This window comes from Oncorhynchus mykiss, chromosome 21 (assembly GCF_013265735.2).
Source record: "Oncorhynchus mykiss isolate Arlee chromosome 21, USDA_OmykA_1.1, whole genome shotgun sequence".
In the NCBI taxonomy this organism is placed as follows: domain Eukaryota; kingdom Metazoa; phylum Chordata; class Actinopteri; order Salmoniformes; family Salmonidae; genus Oncorhynchus; species Oncorhynchus mykiss.
The window spans coordinates 38,194,048-38,215,496 of record NC_048585.1 but is presented as its reverse complement, the minus strand read 5'-3'; the positions used below and the strand labels follow the sequence as shown (position 1 = coordinate 38,215,496).

The 21,449-nt window shown below is 45.2% G+C and overlaps 1 protein-coding gene across 2 annotated transcripts in view; it reads left to right on the top strand.

The window, feature by feature from the left end:
- The window catches only part of LOC110500339 (collagen alpha-5(IV) chain), a 92,262-nt gene extending 79,189 nt beyond the window's left edge, over positions 1–13,073 (top strand). For both annotated transcript variants that reach the window (XM_036957765.1, XM_036957764.1), the window contains 5 exons: positions 9,976–10,188; positions 10,421–10,598; positions 10,738–10,852; positions 11,013–11,185; positions 11,411–13,073. In XM_036957765.1, the coding sequence (XP_036813660.1) occupies positions 9,976–10,188; positions 10,421–10,598; positions 10,738–10,852; positions 11,013–11,185; positions 11,411–11,492 (761 nt within the window). In that variant the 3' untranslated portion in view covers positions 11,493–13,073. The remainder of the gene's footprint in view (positions 1–9,975; positions 10,189–10,420; positions 10,599–10,737; positions 10,853–11,012; positions 11,186–11,410) is intronic.
- Positions 13,074–21,449: the final 8,376 nt, after the last annotated feature.

Here is a 21,449-nt window from a genome sequence, read left to right as displayed (position 1 = left end):
CCTTCCATTGTGTATATCAGTTAGTAGTCATATAGTATTAGTCAATAGTCATTACAATACGAAGCTCTAGAAGTGTAAAATAAACTCAAATCAAGTCAACTTAGATATAGTATTGTTCATTGAATTCAGTGAGTTAATTGACAGGACAAACAAGATTGAGTCCTAAGACAGAACTTAGTTAAATACATTGAGGTGCCTTTGATTTAGCCATGACTTTGCACTTTTGGGACTATTTCTTTGGGTCCATTGTACCTGCCAAACCAAAATCAAGTATTAGAAAAGTACACTATATATACAAAAGCATGTGGACATCCCTTCAAATTTAGAGGATTCAGCTATTTCAGCCACACTCGTTGCTGACAGGTGTATAAAACCAAGCACACAGCCACGCAATCTCCATAAACAAACATTGGCAGTAGAATGGCCTTACTGAAGAGATCAGTGACTTTCAACTTGACACTGACATAGGATGCCACCTTTGCAACAAGTCAGTTCATCAGATTTCTGCTCTGCTAGAACTGCCCCCGGTCAAGTGCTGTTATTGCAAAGTGGAAACGGCTAGGAGCAACAACGGCTCAGCCGTGAATTGGTAGGTCACACAAGCTCACTGAATGAGACCGCTGAGTGCTGAAGTGCGTAGCGTGTAAAAAATTATCTGTCCTTGGTTACAACACTCACTACCGAGTTCCAAACTGCCTCTGGAAGCAACGTCAGCACAAGAACTGTTCATCAGGAGCTTCATGAAATGGGTTTCCATGGCCGAGCAGCCGACCATTCGCAATGCCAAGTGTTCAGCTGGAGTTGGTTAAGGCTCGCCAGCATTGGACTCTGGACTCTGGAACTTTGTGGCAACAGTTTGGGGAAGGCCCTTTTCTGTTCCAGCATGACAATGCCCCTGTGTGCAAAGCGAGGTCCATACAGAAGTGGTTTGTCGAGATCAGTGTGGAAGAACTTGACTGGCCTGCACAAAGCCCTGACCTCAACCCCATCGAATACCTTTGGAATGAATTGGAATGACGACTGCGAGCCAGGCCTAATCGCCCAAAATCAGTGCCCTTCCTCACTAATGCTCTTATGACTGAATGAAAGCCAGTCCCCACAGCAATGTTCCAACATCTAGTGGAAGAGTACAGGCTGTTAAGCAGCAACGGGGGGACCAACTCCATGTAAATGCCCATTATTTTGGAATGAGATGTTCGACAAGCAGGCGTCTACATACTTTTGGTCATGTAGTGTGTTTCACATTTTAACCCAGATCAGTCAGAGAAAACCATAGTTTGGCCAAATGTTCCTTCATGTTGGAACGATTATTAATATCAACAAAAATACAATATCATTATAGCACATCTTCAAATCAAATCAAAGGTTATTTGTCACATACACATGGTTAGCAGACGTTAATGCGAGTGTAGTGAAATGCTTGTGCTTTTAGTTCCGACCATGCAGTAATACTAACAAGTAATCTAACCTAACAATTTCACTACAACTACCTTATATACACAAGTGTAAAGGAATGAATAAGAATATGTACATAAAAATATATGAATGAGTGATGGCCGAATGGCATAGGCAAAATGCAGTAGATGGTATAGAGTACAGTATATGCATATGAGATGAGTAATGTAGGGTATGTAAACATTATATAAAGTGGCATTGTTTAAAGTGGCTAGTTATACATTAATTACATACATTTTTCCATTATTAAAGTGGCTAGAGTTGAGTCAGTATGTTGGCAGCAGCCACTCAATGTCAGTGATGGCTGTTTAACAGTCTGATGGCCTTGAGTTAGAAGCTGGTTTTCATTCTCTCGGTCCCAGCTTTGATGCACCTGTACTGACCTCGCCTTCTGGATGATAGCGGGGTGAACAGGCAGTGGCTCAGGTGGTTGTTGTCCTTGATGATCTTTTTGGCCTTCCTGTGACATCAGGGGGTGTAGGTGTCCTGGAGGGCAGGTAGTTTGCCCCCGGTGATGAGTTGTGCAGACCTCACTACCCTCTGGAGAGCCTTACGGTTATGGGCGGAGCAGTTGCCGTACCAGGCGGTGATACAGCCCGACAGGATGCTCTCGATTGTGCATCTGTAAAAGTTTGTGAGTGTTTTTGGTGACAAGCCGAATTTCTTCAGCCTCCTGAGGTTTTAATTTTAAAAAATGCACCTTTATTTAACCAGGTAGGCAAGTTGAGAACAAGTTCTCATTTGCAACTGCGACCTGGCCAAGGTAAAGCAAAGCAGTGTGACACAGACAACAACACAGAGTTACACATGGAGTAAACAATAAACAAGTCAATGACACAGTAGAAAAAATAAAGTCTATATACAGTGTGTGCAAAAGGCATGAGGAGGTAGGCAATAAGTAGGCCATAGGAGCGAATAATTACAATTTACCAGATTAACACTGGAGTGATAAATTAGCAGATGATGATGTGCAAGTAGAGATACTGGTGTGCAAAAGAGCAGAAAAGTAAATAAAAAAACAGTATGGGGATGAGGTAGGTAGATTGGGTGGGCTATTTACAGATGGACTATGTACAGCTGCAGCGATCGCTTAGCTGCTCAGATAGCTGATGTTTAAAGTTGGTGAGGGAAATAAAAGTCTCGAACTTCAGCGATTTTTGTAATTCATTCCAGTCACTGGCAGCAGAGAACTGGAAGGAAAGGCGGCCAAATGAGGTGTTGGCTTTGGGGATGATCAGTGAGATATACGTGCTGGAACGTGTGCTACAGGTGCGTGTTGTTATCGTGACCAGTGAACTGAGATAAGGCAGAGTTTTACCTAGCATAGACGAGAGCATACAGATCGCAGTGGTGGTTGGTATAAGGTGATTTGGTAGCAAAACGGATGGCACTGTGATAGTCTGCATCCAGATTGCTGAGTAGAGTGTTTGAAGCTATTTTGTAGATGACATCGCCGAAGTCGAGGATCGGTAGGATAGTCAGTTTTACTAGGGTAAGTTTGGCGCCGTGAGTGAAGGAGGCTTTATTGCGAAATAGAAAGCCAATTCTAGATTTGATTTTGGATTGGAGATGTTTAATATGAGTCTGGAAGGAGAGTTTACAGTCTAGCCAGACACCTAGGTATTTATAGTTGTCCACATATTCTAGGTCGGAACCTTCAAGGGTGGTGATGCTAGTCGGGCGGGCGAATGCTGGCAGCAAACGGTTGAAAAGCATGCATTTGGTTTTACTAGCATTTAAGAGCAGTTGGAGGCCACGGAAGGAGTGTTGTATGGCATTGAAGCTCGTTTGGAGGTTAGTTAGCATAGTGTCCAAGGAAGGGCCAGAAGTATACAGAATGGTGTCATCTGCGTAGAGGTGGATCAGAGAATCGCCCGCAGCAAGAGCAACATCATTGATATACAGAGAAAAGAGTCGGCCCGAGAATTTAACCCTGTGGTACCCCCATAGAGACTGCCAGAGGTCCGGACAACATGCCCTCCTATTTGACACACTGAACTCTGTCTGCAAAGTAGTTGGTGAACCAGGCGAGGCAGTCATTAGAAAAACCAAGGCTGTTGAGTCTGCCGATAAGAATACGGTGATTGACAGAGTTGAAAGCCTTGGCCAGGTCGATGAAGACGGCTGCACAGTAGTGTCTTTTATCGATGGCGGTTATGATATTGTCTAGTACCTTGAGCGTGGCTGACGTGCACCTGTGACCGACGCGGAAGCCTGATTGCACAGCGGAGAAGGTACGGTGGGATTCGAAATGGTCAGTGATCTCTTTATTGACTTGGCTTTCGAAGAATTTAGATAGGCAAGGCAGGATGGATATAGGTCTGTAACAGTTTGGGTCTAGGGTGTCACCCCCTTTGAAGAGGGGGATGACCGCGGCAGCTTTCCAATCTTTAGGGATCTCTAACGATACGAAAGAGAGGTTGAACAGGCTCTTAATAGGGGTTGCAACAATGGCGGCGGATAGTTTTAGAAAGAGAGGGTCCAGATTGTCTAGATCAGCTGATTTATACGGGTCCAGGTTTTGCAGCTCTTTCAGAACATATGCTGTCTGGATTTGGATGAAGGAGAACCTGGGGAGGCTTGGCGAGTAGCTATGGGGGAGGCGGAGCTGTTGGCCGGGGTTGGAGTAGCCAGGTGGAAGACATGGCCAGCCGTTGAGAAATGCTTGTTGAAATTTTCGATTATCATGGATTTATCAGTGGTGACCGTGTTACCTAGCCTCAGTGCAGTGGGCAGCTGGGAGGAGGTGGTCTTGTTCTCCATGGACTTTACAGTGTCCCAAATCCTTTTGGAGTTAGAGCTACAGGATGCGAATTTCTGCTGCTGCTGCTGCGCCTTCTTCACAACGCTGTCTGTGTGGGTGGACCATTTCAGTTTGTCCGTGCATGGCCACGCAGTCGTGGGTGAACAGGGAACACAGGAGAGGGCTGAGAACACACCCTTGTGGGGCCCCAGTGTTGAGGATCAGCAGGGTGGAGATGTTGTTACCTACCCTCACCACCTGGGGGCGGCCCGTCAGGAAGTCCAGGATCCAGTTGCACAGTGCAGGGTCGAGACCCAGGGTCTCGAGCTTAATGACAAGTTTGGAGGGTACTATGGTGTTAAATGCTGAGCTGTAATCGATGAACAGCATTCTTACATAGGTATTCCTCTTATCCAGGTGGGTTAGGGCAGTGTGCAGTGTGATTACGATTGCGTCGTCTGTGAACCTACTGGTGCGGTAAGCAAATTGGAGTGGGTCTAGGGTGTCAGGTAGGTTGGAGGTGATATGGTCCTTGACTAGTCTCCCATAGCACTTCATGATGACAGAGGTGAGTGCTACTGATCGTTATACCATATCTTACTGATCATTATAGCTAGGGATGTGCATCTTTCCCTTTCAAGATGACTCTATACGTATCTAAATACATGGGCTCAACGATACGTTTCAGTTTGAAACGATTCGATTCCGTTTGATTAGAGACCGAATACATGCGACACTAAAGTGTGTGTGTGTATGTATAAATGATGTATGCCTATGGTGTATGTATTATGCAGGCTCATGAGCCGAGCCATTAAGGAGACTAGGCATCTACCACCCCACTACCACTATCAGACTAGGGGGGGGCAATGTAGCCTATGTTTTTTGTCCTGCCACTTTGGTTCTGAAATCAACATCACCCACTAATTAACTTCACACTTTTGCAGGTGTTTGAACTAGTGATGTATCAAACTGAACAATCAATGCCAGCAGCATACTGTACTACCCTTCATCCCACTGCTGGCTTGCCTCTGAAGCTAAGCAGGGTTGGTCCTGGATGTGGTGTTGGCGTGCCAGTAAGGGGCACTATTCCCTCTGGTCTAAGGAGATCCCAATGCCCCAGGGGGGTGAAGGGGACATTGCCTTGCATAGGGTGCCGTCTTTCGGATGGAATGTTAAACGGGTTTCCTGACTCACTGTGGTCTTGGCCACCTAATCATCCCCCTCATTCCTAATTGCCATACAGTACCAGTCAGAAGTTTGGACACACCTACTCATTCAAGGGATTTTCTTTATTTTTACTATTTTCAAAATTGTAGAATAATAGTGAAGACTATGAAATAGCACATATGGAATCATGTCGTAACCAAACAAGTGTTAAACAAATCAAATTATATTACATTTTTTTGATTCTTCAAAGTAGCCACCTTTTGCCTTGATGACAGCTTTGCACACTCTTGGCATTCTCTCAACCAGCTTCACCTGGAATGCTTTTCCCAACAGTGTTGAAGGACTTCCCACATATGCTGAGCACTTGTTGGCTGCTTTTCTTTCACTCTGCGGTCCAACTCATCCCAAACCATCTCAATTGGGTTGAGGTCTGGTGATTGTAGAGGACAGGTCATCTGATGCAGCCCTCCATCACTCTGCTTCTTGGTCAAATAGCCCTTACACAGTCTGTAGGTGTGTTGGGTCATTGTCCTGTTAAAAAACAATTGAGAGTCCCACTAAGTTTAAACCAGACAGGATGGTGTATCGCTGCACAGTGCTGTGTTAGCCATGCTGGTTGTATGCTTTGAATTCGAAATAAATCACTGACAGTGTCACCAGAAAAGCACCCCCACACCATCACTCCTCCTCCTCTATGCTTCACGGTGGGAACCACACATACCGAGATCATCCGTTCGCCTACTCTGCGTCTCACAAAGACACGGTGGTTGGAACCAAAAGTCTCACATTTGGACTCATCAGACCAAGTTACAAATTTCCACAGGTCTAATGTCCATTGCTCGTGTTTCTTGGCCCAAGCAAGTCACTTCTTCTTATTTGTGTCATTTAGTAGTGGTTTATTTGCAGCAATTCGACCATGAAGGCCTGATTCACATGATCTCCTCTGAACAGTTGATATTGATATGTGTCTGTTACTTGAACTCTGTGAAGCATTTACTTGGGCTGCAATTTCTGAGGCTGGTAGCTCTAGTGAACTTATCCTCTGCAGCAGAGGTAACTCTGGGTCTTCCTTTCCTGTGGTGGATGTTCCCGACTCTGAGAGTCGGGAAGCAAGTTCAGGGAGTGTGTTTTAATAAACTTTAAATACATTTTAAATAAACATCATCTAAAACAAGAAACACTAACCGCACACAGACATGAAACAAAAACAATGATGCCTGGGGAATGAACCAAAGGGAGTGACATGTGTAGGGAAGGTAATCAGGGAAAGAATGTCCAGGTGAGTCTGACGACGCACAGGTGCGCGTAACGATGGTGACAGGTGTGCGCCATAATGAGCAGCCTGGTGACCTAGAGGCCGGAGAGGGAGCACACGTGACAGTACCCCCTCCTTGACGTGCGGCTTCAGCCGGCCGAATGACGCCGACCAAAATGACTATCCCGGGGATCAGGAGCGGACCGGTCACCTCTGCTGAGGCACGGGAAACCTGTCAGTCCGGCTGAGACGCGGGAGCATGTCGACCTAGAGCGCCGGAGAAAGCATACGTGACGGGGTACCCACTCCCCGGGGTGTTCGGCTCCAGCAGCAGGACGCCAACCAAAGGGACGATCCCGGGGATCAGGAGCGGACCGGTCACTCCTGCTGATGCACGGGAACCTGACAGACCGGCTGAGGCAGGGGAGCCTGGCGATCCAGTTGGGGCATGAGAGCCTGACGAGCCGGCGGAGGCAGGAGAGCCTGGCGATCTGTCCGAGGCATGAGAGCCTGTAGGGGCTCCCGGACCCGACGTCATTCCCACTGAAACAAAAACAAAAAAACACTCCCTGATGCTTCCCTTAGGTGAGGCGTCATTGTTGCTGTTTCAGTTTCATGTCTGTGCGTTGTTCATGTTTCTTGTTTTGTATTATGTTGCATTTATTTATTAAAACACTCACTCCCTGAACTTGCTTCCCAACTCTCAGAGCACATCGTTACAGTGGTCCTCATGAGAGCCAGTTTCTTCATAGTGCTTGATGGTTTTTGCGACTGCACTTGAAGAAACTTTCAGTTCTTGAAATTTTCACTGGCCTTCTTGTTTTAAAGTAATGATAGACTGTTGTTTCTCTTTGCTTATTTGAGCTGTTCTTGCCATAATATGGACTTGGTCTTTTACCAAATAAGGCTATGTTCTGTGTACCAACCCTACCTTGTCACAACAAAACTGATTGGCTCAAATGCATCAAGTTGGAAAGAAATGCCAGAAATGAACTTTTAACAAGGCACACCTGTTAGTTGAAATGCATTCCAGGTCACTCACTACCTCATGAAGCTGGTTCAGAGAATGCCAAGAGTGTGCAAAGCTGTCATCAAGGCAAAGGGTGGCTATTTGAAGAATCTCAACTATAAAATATTTGATTAACACTTTTTTGGTAACTACATGATTCCATATGTGTTATTTCATAGTTTTTATGTCTTCACTATTATTCTACAATGTAGAAAATAGTAAAAATAAAGCAAAAACGTTGAATGAGTAGATGTGTCCAAACCTTTGACTGGTACTGTATATCACTCCTCACCTATCCAGCTGATGTGTGGTGAGTGTTCTGGCACAAAAATGGTTGCTGTGCATCACCCAGGTGGGTGCTACACATTTGTGGTGGATGAGGTGAGTTTACCTCTACTATGTAAAGTGTTTTGAGTACCTCAGTTGGTAGAAAAGCACTATATAAATCAAATCAATTATTATTAAAATAATATACATTGTAAGCCCTGTTCAGCAGGTACAGTGCCTTCAGAAAGTATTCACACCCTTGACTTTTTTTATTGTGTTACAGCCTGAATTAAAAATGGATTACATTTAGATTTTGTGTCACTGGCCTACACATAACAACCCACAATGTCAAAGTAGAACTATGTTTTTAGATTTTTTTTGACAAATGAGTAAAAAATGAATATCTGAAATGTCTTGAGTCAGTAAGTATTTAGCCCCTTTGTTATGGCAAGCCTAAATAAGTTCAGGAGTAAAAATGTGCTTAACAAGTCACATAATAAATTGCATTCTACATTTTAATCCGTTTGGGGTCCGCGGGCCGATGCACTTGTATCGTAAACATTTGAATCAGGGACCGATATGGTGAATCGTTACATCCCTAATTATAGCACATCTAAAGCTTTCACACTGGCAGTTTGATTCTAATCTGATCATTTTTCTGAGTTTGAATCAGATATTTCAAGCCAGATACAAATCAGATTTCTGGCCATGTGACTTGTGTCTAAACAATTAAATCTGATTTAAAGTGGTGCTAGCTACTCTGTTGACAGTTTGACAAGAACTTCGTATTACTAGCTTGTTAATTGTTTACAAACACATTTGAGAATGTGCTAGCAAGCTAAACTGCTACCTAGCTAACTAGTTGACTATTGTTGCTAGCCAAAAATGACTTGTTTTGAAAGGTGGATCATCTTATCCTTTGAGGCTTTAGTGTTCTTACACCCCGATTTCGAACATTCAAAGCAACTGGGAGAGTTCCATGGCAGGCGTAGTTGTGACCTTAGCTTGCTACATAACTTCTGATTGAGAGGGAGCACGAGCATCACCACCAATCAGCCAACACTACTGCACACACACCCGCCATTACCATCTGCAAATGACTAAAGTCTGAACATACACAAATCTGATTTGGACATGTGTAACTCTCTGTTTGGACAGTCAGTCTTCCAAAATGGATAAAAAAAAAAAAAGATTTGAGCATTAAGGCCTGTAGTGTGAACAAGTCTTTACTGATCATTGTAGCACATCTTACTGATTATACTGATCATTGTAGGACATCTTACTGATCATTGTAGCACATCTTACTGATTATACTGATCGTTGTAGGACATCTTACTGATTATACTGATCATTGTAGCACATCTTATTGATCATTGTAGGACATCTTTCTAATTATACTGATCATTGTAGGACATCTTACTGATCATTGTAGGACATCTTACTGATTATACTGATCATCGTAGGACATCTTACTGATTATACTGATCATTGTAGGACATCTTACTGATCATTGTAGGACATCTTACTGATCATTGTAGGACATCTTACTGATTATACTGATCAGTGTAGGACATCTTACTGATCATTGTAGGACATCTTACTGATCATTGTAGGACATCTTACTGGTTATACTGATCATTGTAGGACATCTTACTGATCATTGTAGGACATCTTATTGATTATACTGATCATTGTAGGACATCTTATTGATCATTGTAGGACATCTTACTGATTATACTGATCATTGTAGGACATCTTACTGATCATTGTAGGACATCTTACTGATTATACTGATCAGTGTAGGACATCTTACTGATCATTGTAGGACATCTTACTGATTATACTGATCATTGTAGGACATCTTACTGATTATACTGATCATTGTAGCACATCTTACTGATCATTGTAGGACATCTTACTGATTATACTGATCATTGTAGCACATCTTACTGATTATACTGATCATTATAGCACATCTTACATCTTTAGTCTGCCTGAGTTATGTGGTATTATACAATTCATTGAGTTGTTAATGTTCCCCATGCTTTGTCTTTTATCCCTTCTATCCCCTGTTCCTAGGTGAGCGTGGATATCCCGGTCCCCCTGGTTCAGATGGCCTGCAGGGCCCCCCAGGTCCATCTGGATCTGCATCTGTGGCGCACGGCTTCCTGATCACCAGACACAGCCAGGGCGAGGACGTCCCCCTCTGCCCAGAGGGCACCAGCCTCATCTACGATGGCTACTCTCTGCTCTACGTACAGGGCAACGAGAGGGCACATGGACAGGACCTGGGTAAGGATGGAGACTGGAGTTATATATACAAGCTGGGACATAAAGACGCATGCACACACAAGTGGTCGCACACACACACACACATAGGAAATAGTTCAAAGCTGGAAAATCTTCCAAACAAATTATTAAACTCTCCTCTCCCTATCTCTTCTCCCCATCCTCTCGCCCCTCCCTCCTCCCCTTCATCTCTCCCCATCCTGTCGTCCCTCTTTCCTCTACTCCCTCTCTCTAGGAACTGCTGGTAGTTGCCTGCGTCGGTTCAGCACCATGCCATTCATGTTCTGTAACATCAACAACGTGTGTAACTTTGCCTCCCGTAACGACTACTCCTATTGGCTGTCCACACCCACGCCTATGCCCATGACTATGGCCCCCATCACCGGAGAGGGCATCAAACCTTACATCAGCAGGTAGAGAGGGATGGAGGGAGGGGGAAGGGATGGAGGGACGGAGGGCATATAGAGGAGACGAGATACAATAGGGGACTGTGATTTGATCATGTCTGAGTGTGTGTATTTAACCACTCCTCTATGTGTGTGTGTGTTTTAGGTGTGCAGTGTGTGAGGCCCCTGCCATGGTGATAGCTGTACACAGTCAGACCATTCAGATCCCCACCTGCCCCAGCTTCTGGGAACCACTGTGGATCGGATACTCCTTCATGATGGTACACACACGCACACGCACACGCACACACACACACACAGGAATCAAGTTTGACATTTTAAGTGTGTTTAAGCCACACATTTACATTTACCTTTCTCCACCAATCCCTCCCACTCTCCTCCTCCTCTCCCTCCCTTCCTCCCGCTCTCTTTTTATAACAGCACACTAGTGCTGGTGCTGAGGGTTCGGGTCAGGCTCTGGCCTCTCCTGGCTCCTGTCTAGAGGAATTCCGGAGCGCTCCCTTCATCGAGTGCCACGGTCGGGGAACCTGCAACTACTACGGCAACTCCTACAGCTTCTGGCTGGCTACCGTCGACCAATCAGAAATGTTCAGGTACGAGAGAATGTTGCAGAGATTATGATGGGTTTTTTTCCCCTCAGTAATTGATTTATTGAATAATTGATTGGTTGATTGCTCCTGAGTAATGAGAAATTACACTGAAAGCATTAGATAATGTAGTTATTTGCTTGAGATGGGTAGTTTTCATATAAAATGTAAAGATCCGAGTGCCCATTCAGTGATGCCAAACCCTGACCTCTAACCCCTGACCCCTAACAGGAAGCCACAGTCGGAGACGCTGAAAGCAGGTAACCTGCGGACGCGCGTCAGCCGCTGTGTGGTCTGTATGAAGAGGACGTAACAGCGCAGCGGCAACCGTTGCTGGGGACAACCGACAACGAACATGGCGGCGGCGGAGGGGTGGTGATGATGATGTCTCCGTGACAAGGTGGAATTCCAATGGTGTATTGTCTTCCGGAAACAACAACTTAAATGGTGCTACTGTGCAACACAGCAACAAAAGAAAAAAACGTTGAAAAAATGAATCTATTTAGTCTTTTCTTCTTTTTTAATACCTCAAGTACGTCAAAAAGAAACAAAAGTGCATTTTATTTTTATCTTTTCAAAATTATTGTTTTGTTTCAACAACAAGAAAAAATATATATATTTAGATTTTCAGTACAGTACAGAGGGTGGTACAAACATTTCATTTTTAGACAGATTTTTTCTTTCATTTTTTCATTTTTTTCTTTTTGTGTTTTACAAATGAGTGGAGTTGTCTCCGTGTTACCAAATCGGCACTTTGACGTCGGAACATCAAAGAGAAGAGATGCACTGATGAGCTTTCTTAGCGAGACTGCGTTTTTCTAGGTTTTCATTTTTATTAAATCTTTCTGTTATTCTTTCTTTTTATCTCGTTTTTTCTCTTTGGTGGTACTAACACTGCTGTCTCTCCCAGCCTGTTAACTCTAGGCCTCGTGTCTCTTTTTGTAAGTAATTAAATGTGTATATTATGTAAAACACCTTTATAGTTGTAAGACATAAAACAGGTACTTAGTTATATTATCAATTTCTGGGTTGATTCTGTTTGTTCACTCGTCTTCACTCATTTAATTGATTCATGCACTCATTCACACACTCAATGCTTTCACTCGCTCCCATATACACACACTCATTCAGATATTGTACATCTATAAATTAAACAGTATTATATACATATATATATATATATATATATATATATATATATATTTATATATATGTATTTAAAAATAAAAAAGTATATACACTTTGGCTGCAGGCGGGAGGGAGTTTATTTTCCATCATTCATTATTTTTATCTCCAAAAGGTAATTTTTTTTTCACATTTCACAAAACTATTGGCATGACAACGAAACTGAGTAAACAAAGTTTCCCTGCCAACCAATCAAAAACCCTATCCTATTATGATCATGTACTGTGTATGATAATGCCAATCACTCAAGCTTTTGTATTTGATTTCTACTAGTAATCTATCGTTCAATAGTTAAATGGGGGGTTAGAAAATGACCCGATTTCATGCCATAACAGGTTGATGATAAAATCTCCACTCCTGAAAATGTATATTATTGATATGAATTCACATCTTAACACTGGTCTAGGTTGTCCCACTATGAACTAGCGCGTGGTAGGTATGCATGTAATGTTACGTACTGCGAGAATAGAATCAAATAGAATTTGTTCTATTCTTTCTTTTTCTATTCTACGGTCAACGAGGAGAGCTGTGGGGGGAAGATTCTTCCTGTGATGTTGTTTTTCAAATCTTATTTTTAATTTGTAATGTCATCATGGGGTGACATTTATTCATTTTAAAAAATCTGTTTTTTATTTTATTTTTTATGTTATGTTATCCAGAAGTTGTTATAAACTTTTAAGACTGAAAAATAAACCCCATGTCCATCGTTTTGTGTGGAAACGTTTCTCCCCTGACTTGGAAGTGCACACTTAAGTGCTCTGTTCCAGTACTTTGACTAATGTGTTTCTGTGCATTGTCTTATCAACATGCCTGCAGCTCACATAATAAACTTGAATCCTACAGAGCCAAGCGTCAAGGAGACATTGACTATGACAGACAACGACTAGGGATATTATATAATAATAATGCTTTTAACTTGCATTACAGAAAATCATCTCAAAGCCAATGAAAAGAAAAACAAACAACAAATGTAAATTGAGATGGTATTGAGATTGAATGTCTCAATTTGGCTTCAGGTGAAAGGCAGGGAGTTGAGGCAGTTTGGATTGGAAAGGCAGTGTAGCTTCGGCGGAGGGGGAATCGATGGTCAGTTTCTCCATAGGACCTGCTTCTCCGTAGCTACTGGTTGTCCATTGCCGAACATGTAGCACCTACATGGGTGATGCCACAGCTGCTGAAAAGGACACGGGAAGTCACAACATCTTGGCAGCAGTTAAGAACAGTCCCTGAACGTCTTCTGTCGTCTCTGGACACAGCATGCAGTACTTTTTGTAAATCCTTCCTGACAGATTAAACAATAAAGCAGGGGCTGCATTATTGGAATCCAAAACAGCCAACTAGCTAGCTATAGGCGTAAGCCAAAAAGAATGATGAAAGTCAGAGTCAAGACCATGAGATGTAAGTGATCAACCCCCAGATCAACCCCAAACATGATTTAAAAAATGTGACGAAAAAATATGAAAATAACAAAATTATGTACAATATTTACAGAGCTCTCTGCCTAGGCCAGGGGTTCCACATTGTTTTTATATCAATATCAAATATTTTCTGGGTAACACTTAAGTACTTTACTGTAATAGTTTTCCGTTAAAATTGAAAAAAAAATGTTTTTTTTTAGCAAAAACATTTCTCAAGCTATAATTTTGTTTGGGCTGTCTGGGTGTGTGGTCTGAGAGGGGAGGGGTGAGGGAAAAACGTAAAACTCTCTCTTATAGGCAGAGAGGTTTGGAGCTCTATTTGTTATTGGTCTATTAGTCTTGTGTTGCCATACCTCCATAACCACCTCATTATCACACCTCCCTTGGAGGTCTAGAGAATTATGTTTTGCAAAAATGTTTTGAATGAGAACGGCGAAGCTGAGCCCCAATATGGCGACTGGAGTATGGGCGTGTGGAAAGGAGTGGGTGTGTCGAAAGGAGTGGCCATTTCGAAAGCAAGCAGGTAATTGTTCAGATATTACTGCTCCGCCTAACCTTCTGAAAGCTCAGACTCAACAGACGATACCCTGTCCGAGGTAGATAGTAAGAAGAATCTGGTCCAGTAGGAGAGACATTTTGGGAAAAAGTGGAGCCTTGTCTTTTGGCGGATCCATTTGTGGTTTCAGGGTGGGTGACAAAGTTCAGGGTGGGTGACAAAGTTCAGGGTGGGTGACAAAGTTCAGGGTGGGTGTAGTTCACAGGAGGTCGGTGGTACCTTAATTGGGGAGGAAGGGCTCGTGGTAATGACTGGAGCAGAATCAGTGGAATGGTATCAAATACATCAAAAACACACAGTTTCCATGTGTATGATATCATTCCATTCGCTCCGTTCCAGATGTTATTATGAGCCGTCCTCCCCTCAACAGCCTCCACTGGTGCAGTTGAATCAGTGAAGGTAAACTGTAGTGGACATGTGATGTTTGTTTGTGTTTCTTCTGACCAGTGGGAGCTGGTGCTCCGTGTCATGCAACTTGGGTCAAGATCTTCTCCTTGCTTTGCTCTTAGGAGCAGGGCACCATTGAAAGGAGTGATTTATAGGGTTGCGTTAACTGTGGAGATGGAGATATCTGCTCTACCCAAAATTACAATCAACTAATTGCAGCATTACCGCAAAAATGGAAGAGGCAAGTGGAAAAGGGAAAAATTAAGGAACTTGTCTGTCAGCCCTGCATTAAAGACCAGAATTGGCTAAAGACAATTGCGATGAATAAAAAATTATACCAGTTTCATTCAAGGACCAAAAAATTGAAAGCAGTGCCATATAGATTGCAAAATAGTTGGGAAGAGATTTTCGATGTACCGATTCCATGGCACATGGTTTATGAACTGATACGCAAAACGATGGCGGATTCAAAACATAGAAGTTTTCGAATTAAATTATTATACATAATTCTTGCAACCAATAAAATGTTATATATATATATGGGGGATACAACCTTCCCAGCTCTGCAGATTTTGCTGCGAAGAGACAGAGTCATTAGACCGTTTATTTTGGTACTGTCCATATGTTATTTTTGTTCACAGGTTCAGGAATGGCTGAAGAATTACAACATTTACCTTGAGCTAACTCTGCAGGTAGCACAACTGGGTGATTTGAAAAGTCATAGTCAATCGATCAATAATACTTTTAGCAAAAATGTTCATCTTTAAAATTACAATCTTCAGAATTGTGTGAAACATCACAGCACAGTTGAACAATATGGGACAAATAGAAATCCAATATGGAAGGTGTTAAGAGATTGATGGGAGGGGTTGAATGGAGCTGAAGGGTGGGACTAATAACAACAAGATAACTAATGTAACATATACTGTGGGGGGGCAATGCAAATAGTCTGGGTAGCCAGTTGACTAGATGTTCAGAAGTCTTATGGCTTGGGGTTAGAAGATGTTTAGAGGCCTCTTGGTCCTAGACTTGGCGCTTCGGTACCTCTTGCCGTGCGTGCTACAGCAAAGAGAACAGTCTATGACTAGGGTGACTGGAGTCTGACAATTTTCAGGGCCTTCCTCTGACAGCGCCTGGTATAGAGGTCCTGGATGGCAGGAAGCTTGGCACCAGTGACGTACTGGGCCATACGCACTACCCTCTGTAGTGCCTTGCGGTCGGAGGCCGAACAGTTGCCATACCAGGCAGTGATGCAACCAGTCAGGATGCTCTAATTGGTGCAGCTGTAGAACCTTTTGAGGATCTGAGGACCCATGCCAAACCTTTTCAACACATGAGGAGGAATAGGTTTTTGTTGTGGCCTCTTCACGACTGTCTTGGTGTGCTTGGACCATGTTAGTTGGTTGGTGATGTGGACACCAGGGAACTTGAAGCTCTCAACCTGCTCCACTGCAGCCCCGTCGATGAGAATGGGAGCGTGCTTGGTCCTCTTTTTCCCATAGTCCACAATCATCTCCTTTGCCTTGATCATGTTGAGGGAGAGGTTGTTGTCCTGGCACCACACGGCCAGGTCTCTGACCTCCTCCCTATAGGCTGTCTCATTGTTGTCGGTGATCAGGCCTTCCACTGTTGGGGCATTGGCAAATTGAATGATGGTGTTGGAGTCGTGCCTGGCCGTGCAGTCATGAGTGAACAGGGAGTACAGGAGGGGACTGAGCACGCACCCCTGAGGGGCCCGTGTTGAGGATCATCGTGGCAGATGTGTTTTTACCTACCTTTACCATCAGGAAGTCCAAGATCCAGTTGCAGAGTGAGGTGTTTAGTCCCAGGGTCCTTAGCTTATTGATGAGCTTTGAGGGCACTATGGTGTTGAACGCTGAGCTGTAGTCAATGAAAAGCATTCTCACATAGGTGTTCCTTTTGTGCAGGTGGGAAAGGACAGTGTGGAGTGCAATAGAGATCGCATCATCTGTGGATCTGTTGGGCGGTATGCAAATTGGAGTGGGTCTAGGGTTTCTGAGATGATGGTGTTGATGTGAGCCATGACCAGCCTTTCAAGCACTTCATGGCTACTGACTTCAATGTTACAGGTCGTTAGTCATTTAGGCAGGTTACCTTAGTGTTATTGGGCACAGGCACTATGGTGGTCTGCTTAAAACATGTTGGTATTACAGACGGACAGGGGGAGGTTGAAAATGTCAGTGAAGACACTTGCCAGTTGGTCAGCGCATGCTCGCAGTACACGTCCTGAAAATCTATCTGGCCCTGTTGCCTTGTGAGTAAAACCTTTAAACAGGTCAACATTCACATCGGCTGCGGAGAACGTGATCACACAGTCATCCGGAACAGCTGGTGCTCTCAGGCATGTTTCAGTGTTATTTGCCTCGAAGCGAGCATAGAAGTAATTTAGCTCATCTGGTAGGCTAATGTCACTCGGCAGCTCTCGGCTGTGCTTCCCTTTGTAGTCTATAATGGTTTGCAAGCCCTGCCACATCCGACGAGCGTCAGAGCCAGTGTAGTACGATTCGATCTTAGTCCTGTATTGAAGCTTTGCCTGTTTGATGGTTTGTCGGAGGGCATAGCGGGAATTCTTATAAGCGTCCGGGTTAGAATCCTGCTCATTGAAAGCGGCAGCTCTAGTCTTTAGCTCAGTGCGGATGCTGCCTGAAATCCATGGCTTCTGTTTGGGATATGTACGTACAGTCACTGTGGGGATGATATCATCGATGCACTTATTGATGAAGCCAATGACTGATGTGGTGTACTCCTCAATGCCATCGGAGGAATCCCAGAACATATTCCAGTCTGTGCTTGCAAAACAGTCCTGTAGCTTAGCATCTGCTTCATCTGACCACTTTTTTATTGATCTAGTCACTGGTGCTTCTTGCTTTAATTTTTGCTTGAAAGCAGGAATCAGGAGGGTATAATTATGGTCAGATTTGCCAAATGTTGGGTGAGTGAGAGCATTTTATGCGTCTTTGTGTTTAGAGTATAGGTGGTCCAGAACTCTTTTTCCTCTGGTTGCACATTTAACATGCTGATAGAAATTTGGTAAAACGGATTTAAGTTTCCCTGTATTAAAGTAGGAGTGCCGCCTCTGGGTGAGCATTTTCTTGTTTGCTTATGGCGGATTACAGCTCATTCAATGCTGTTGTAACGGTTTTCTGTATGAGAAGGAGAGTCGGACCAAAATGCGGCGTGTCTATTGCAATCCATGTTTAATGAAGTAACACACTAAACACAAACACTACCAAAACAATAAACTTAACGAAAACCGAAACAGCCTATACTTGTGTATCCTAACACAGAACAATGACATCAGGACACTAACGACAATCACCCACGACAAACTCAAAGAATATGGCTGCCTAAATATGGTTCCCAATCAGAGACAACGATAAACACCTGCCTCTGATTGAGAACCACTTCAGACAGCCATAGACTTAGCTAGAACACCCCACTAGCTACAATCCCCATACATACACACCACATACAAAAACCCATGCCACACCCTGGCCTGACCAAATAAATAAAGATAAACACAAAATACTTCGACCAGGGTGTGACAGAACCCCCCCCCTAAGGTGCGGACTCCCGAACGCACCTCATAACAATAGGGAGGGTCCGGGTGGGCGTCAGTCCATGGTGGCGGCTCCGGCGCGGGACGTGGACCCCACTCAATCAATGTCTTAGTCCCTTCTCCTCGCGTCCCTGGATAGTCCACCCTCGCCGCCGACCATGGCCTAGTAGTCCTCACCCAGAACCCCACTGGACTGAGGAGCAGATCGGGACTGAGGGGCAGCTCGGGACTGAGGCAGCTCGGGACTGAGGGGAAGCTCAGGAGTGAGAGGAAGCTCAGGAGTGAGAGGAAGCTCAGGAGTGAGAGGAAGCTCAGGCAGGTTGATGAATCTACCAGATCCTGGCTGGCTGGTGGTTTCGGCAGATCCTGGCTGACTGGCAGATCCTGGCTGACTGGCAGATCCTGGCTGACTGGCAGATCTGGAAGAGTCTGGTCGACTGGCAGATCTGGAAGAGTCTGGTCGACTGGCAGATCTGGAAGAGTCTGGTCGACTGGCAGATCTGGAAGAGTCTGGTCAACTGGCAGATCTGGAAGAGTCTGGTCGACTGGCAGATCTGGAAGAGTCTGGTCGACTGGCAGATCTGGAAGAGTCTGGTCGACTGGCAGATCTGGAAGAGTCTGGTCGACTGGCAGATCTGGGAGAGTCTGGTCGACTGGCAGATCTGGGAGAGTCTGGTCGACTGGCAGATCTGGGAGAGTCTGGTCGACTGGCAGCTCTGGCTGCTCCATGCTGACTGGCTGCTCCATGATGACTGGCAGCTCTGGCTGCTCCATGCTGACTGGCTGCTCCATGCTGACTGGCAGCTCTGGCTGCTCCATGCTGACTGGCTGCTCCATGCTGACTGGCAGCTCTGGCTGCTCCATGCTGACTGGCTGCTCCATGCTGACTGGCGGCCCTGGCTGCTCCATGCTGACTGGCGGCCCTGGCTGCTCCATGCTGACTGGCGGCCCTGGCTGCTCCATACTGACTGGCGGCCCTGGCTGCTCCATACTGACTGGCGGCCCTGGCTGCTCCATACTGACTGGCGGCCCTGGCTGCTCCATGCTAACTGGCAGCTCTGGCGGCTCCTTGCAGACTGGCAGCTCTGGCGGCACCTTGCAGACTGGCAGCTCCTTGCAGACTGGCAGCTCTATGCAGACTGGCAGCTCCTTGCAGACTGGCAGCTCCTTGCTAACTGGCAGCTCTATGCTAACTGGCAGCTCTATGCTAACTGGCAGCTCTATGCTAACTGGCAGCTCTTTGCAAACTGGCAGTTCTGAACAGGCGGGAGACTCCGGCAGCGCTGTAGAGAAGGAAGGCTCTAACAGCGCTAAACAGGCGGGAGACTCCGACAGCGCTGGAGAGGAGGAGGGCTCCGACAGCGCTGGACAGGCGAGGCGCACTGTAGGCCTGATGCGTGGTGCTGGCACTGGTGGTACTGGGCCGAGGACACGCACAGGAAGCCTGGTGCGGGGAGCTGCTACCGGAGGGCTGGGGTGTGGAGGTAGCACAGGATGGGTTAGACCGTGAAGGCGTACTGGAGATCTTGAGAGCGGTGCTGGCACAGGACGTGCAAGGCTAGGGAGGTGCACAGGAGGCCTGGTACGTGAGACTGGCACCATCTTCACCAGCCGACTAACACGCACCTCAGGACGAGTATGGAGCGCTGACCCAGGTGCCATCAAATCCCCGACACGCTCCGTCGGGCGAATTCCATGTTTAAAACACCAACACAGCAACTCCCTCATTTCTCTCTCCTCCAATTTCCCCATTAACTCCTTCACAGTCTCTGTTTCGCTCACCTCCAACACCGGCTCTGGTTCTGGTCTCCTCCTTGGCTCCTCACGATAAACAGGGAGAGTTGGCTCAGGTCTGGCTCCTGACTCTGCCACACTCTCCTTGAGCCCCCCCCCAAGAAATTTTTGGGGCTGACTATGGGGCCTCCGTCCGCGCCGCCTTGCTTGCTTCGCAAACTCCATTCTCCTATATCCTTCCGCGCACTGCTCCATCGAATCCCAGGCGGGCTCCGGCACTCTCCCTGGGTCGACCGCCCACCTGTCTATCTCCTCCCAAGAAGTATAGTCCATACTGTACTCCACTTTGGGCTGTTCTTGCCTGTTGACACGCTGCTTGGTCCCTTTGTGGTGGGTGATTCTGTAACGGTTTTCTGTATGAGGAGGAGAGTCGGACCAAAATGCGGCGTGTCTATTGCAATCCATGTTTAATGAAGTAACACACTAAACACAAACACTACCAAAACAATAAACTTAACGAAAACCGAAACAGCCTATACTTGTGTATCCTAACACAGAACAATGACATCAGGACACTAACGACAATCACCCACGACAAACTCAAAGAATATGGCTGCCTAAATATGGTTCCCAATCAGAGACAACGATAAACACCTGCCTCTGATTGAGAACCACTTCAGACAGCCATAGACTTAGCTAGAACACCCCACTAGCTACAATCCCCATACATACACACCACATACAAAAACCCATGCCACACCCTGGCCTGACCAAATAAATAAAGATAAACACAAAATACTTCGACCAGGGTGTGACAGCTGTCTTGGTGCCTGTCTTGGTAAAATAGCTACGAAGACTACAGATGAAAACTCTCTCGGTAGGTAGTGTGGTCTACAGCTTATCATGAGATACTCTACACATCAGGCGAGCAATAGCTCGAGACTTCCTTAGATATCGTGCACCAGCTGCTGTTTACAAAAATACATAGTCCGCCTCACCTTGTCTTACCAGACGCCGCTGTTCCATCCTGCCGGTATATCGTATAACCAGACAGCTGTATGTTGACAGTGTCGTCGTTCAGCCACGACTCTGTGAAGCATAAGATGTTACCGTTTTTATGTCCCGTTGGTAGTTTAATCTTCCGCGTAACTTGGCGATTTTATTCTCCAAAGATTGCACGTTTACTAGCAGAATGGAGGGAAGTGGGGGTTTATTCGATCACCTACAAATTCTCAGAAGGCAGCCCGCCCTCTTCTTCCCGCAGATCACAGGGATCGGGGCCTGTTCCCGAGGAAGCAGTATATCCTTCGCGGCGGGCTTGTCAGAGTCATGAAAGGAAAAAAAGGATTCTGCTAGTCCTTGGTGAGTAATCGCAGTCCTGATGTCTAGAAGTTATTTTCGAGTCATAAT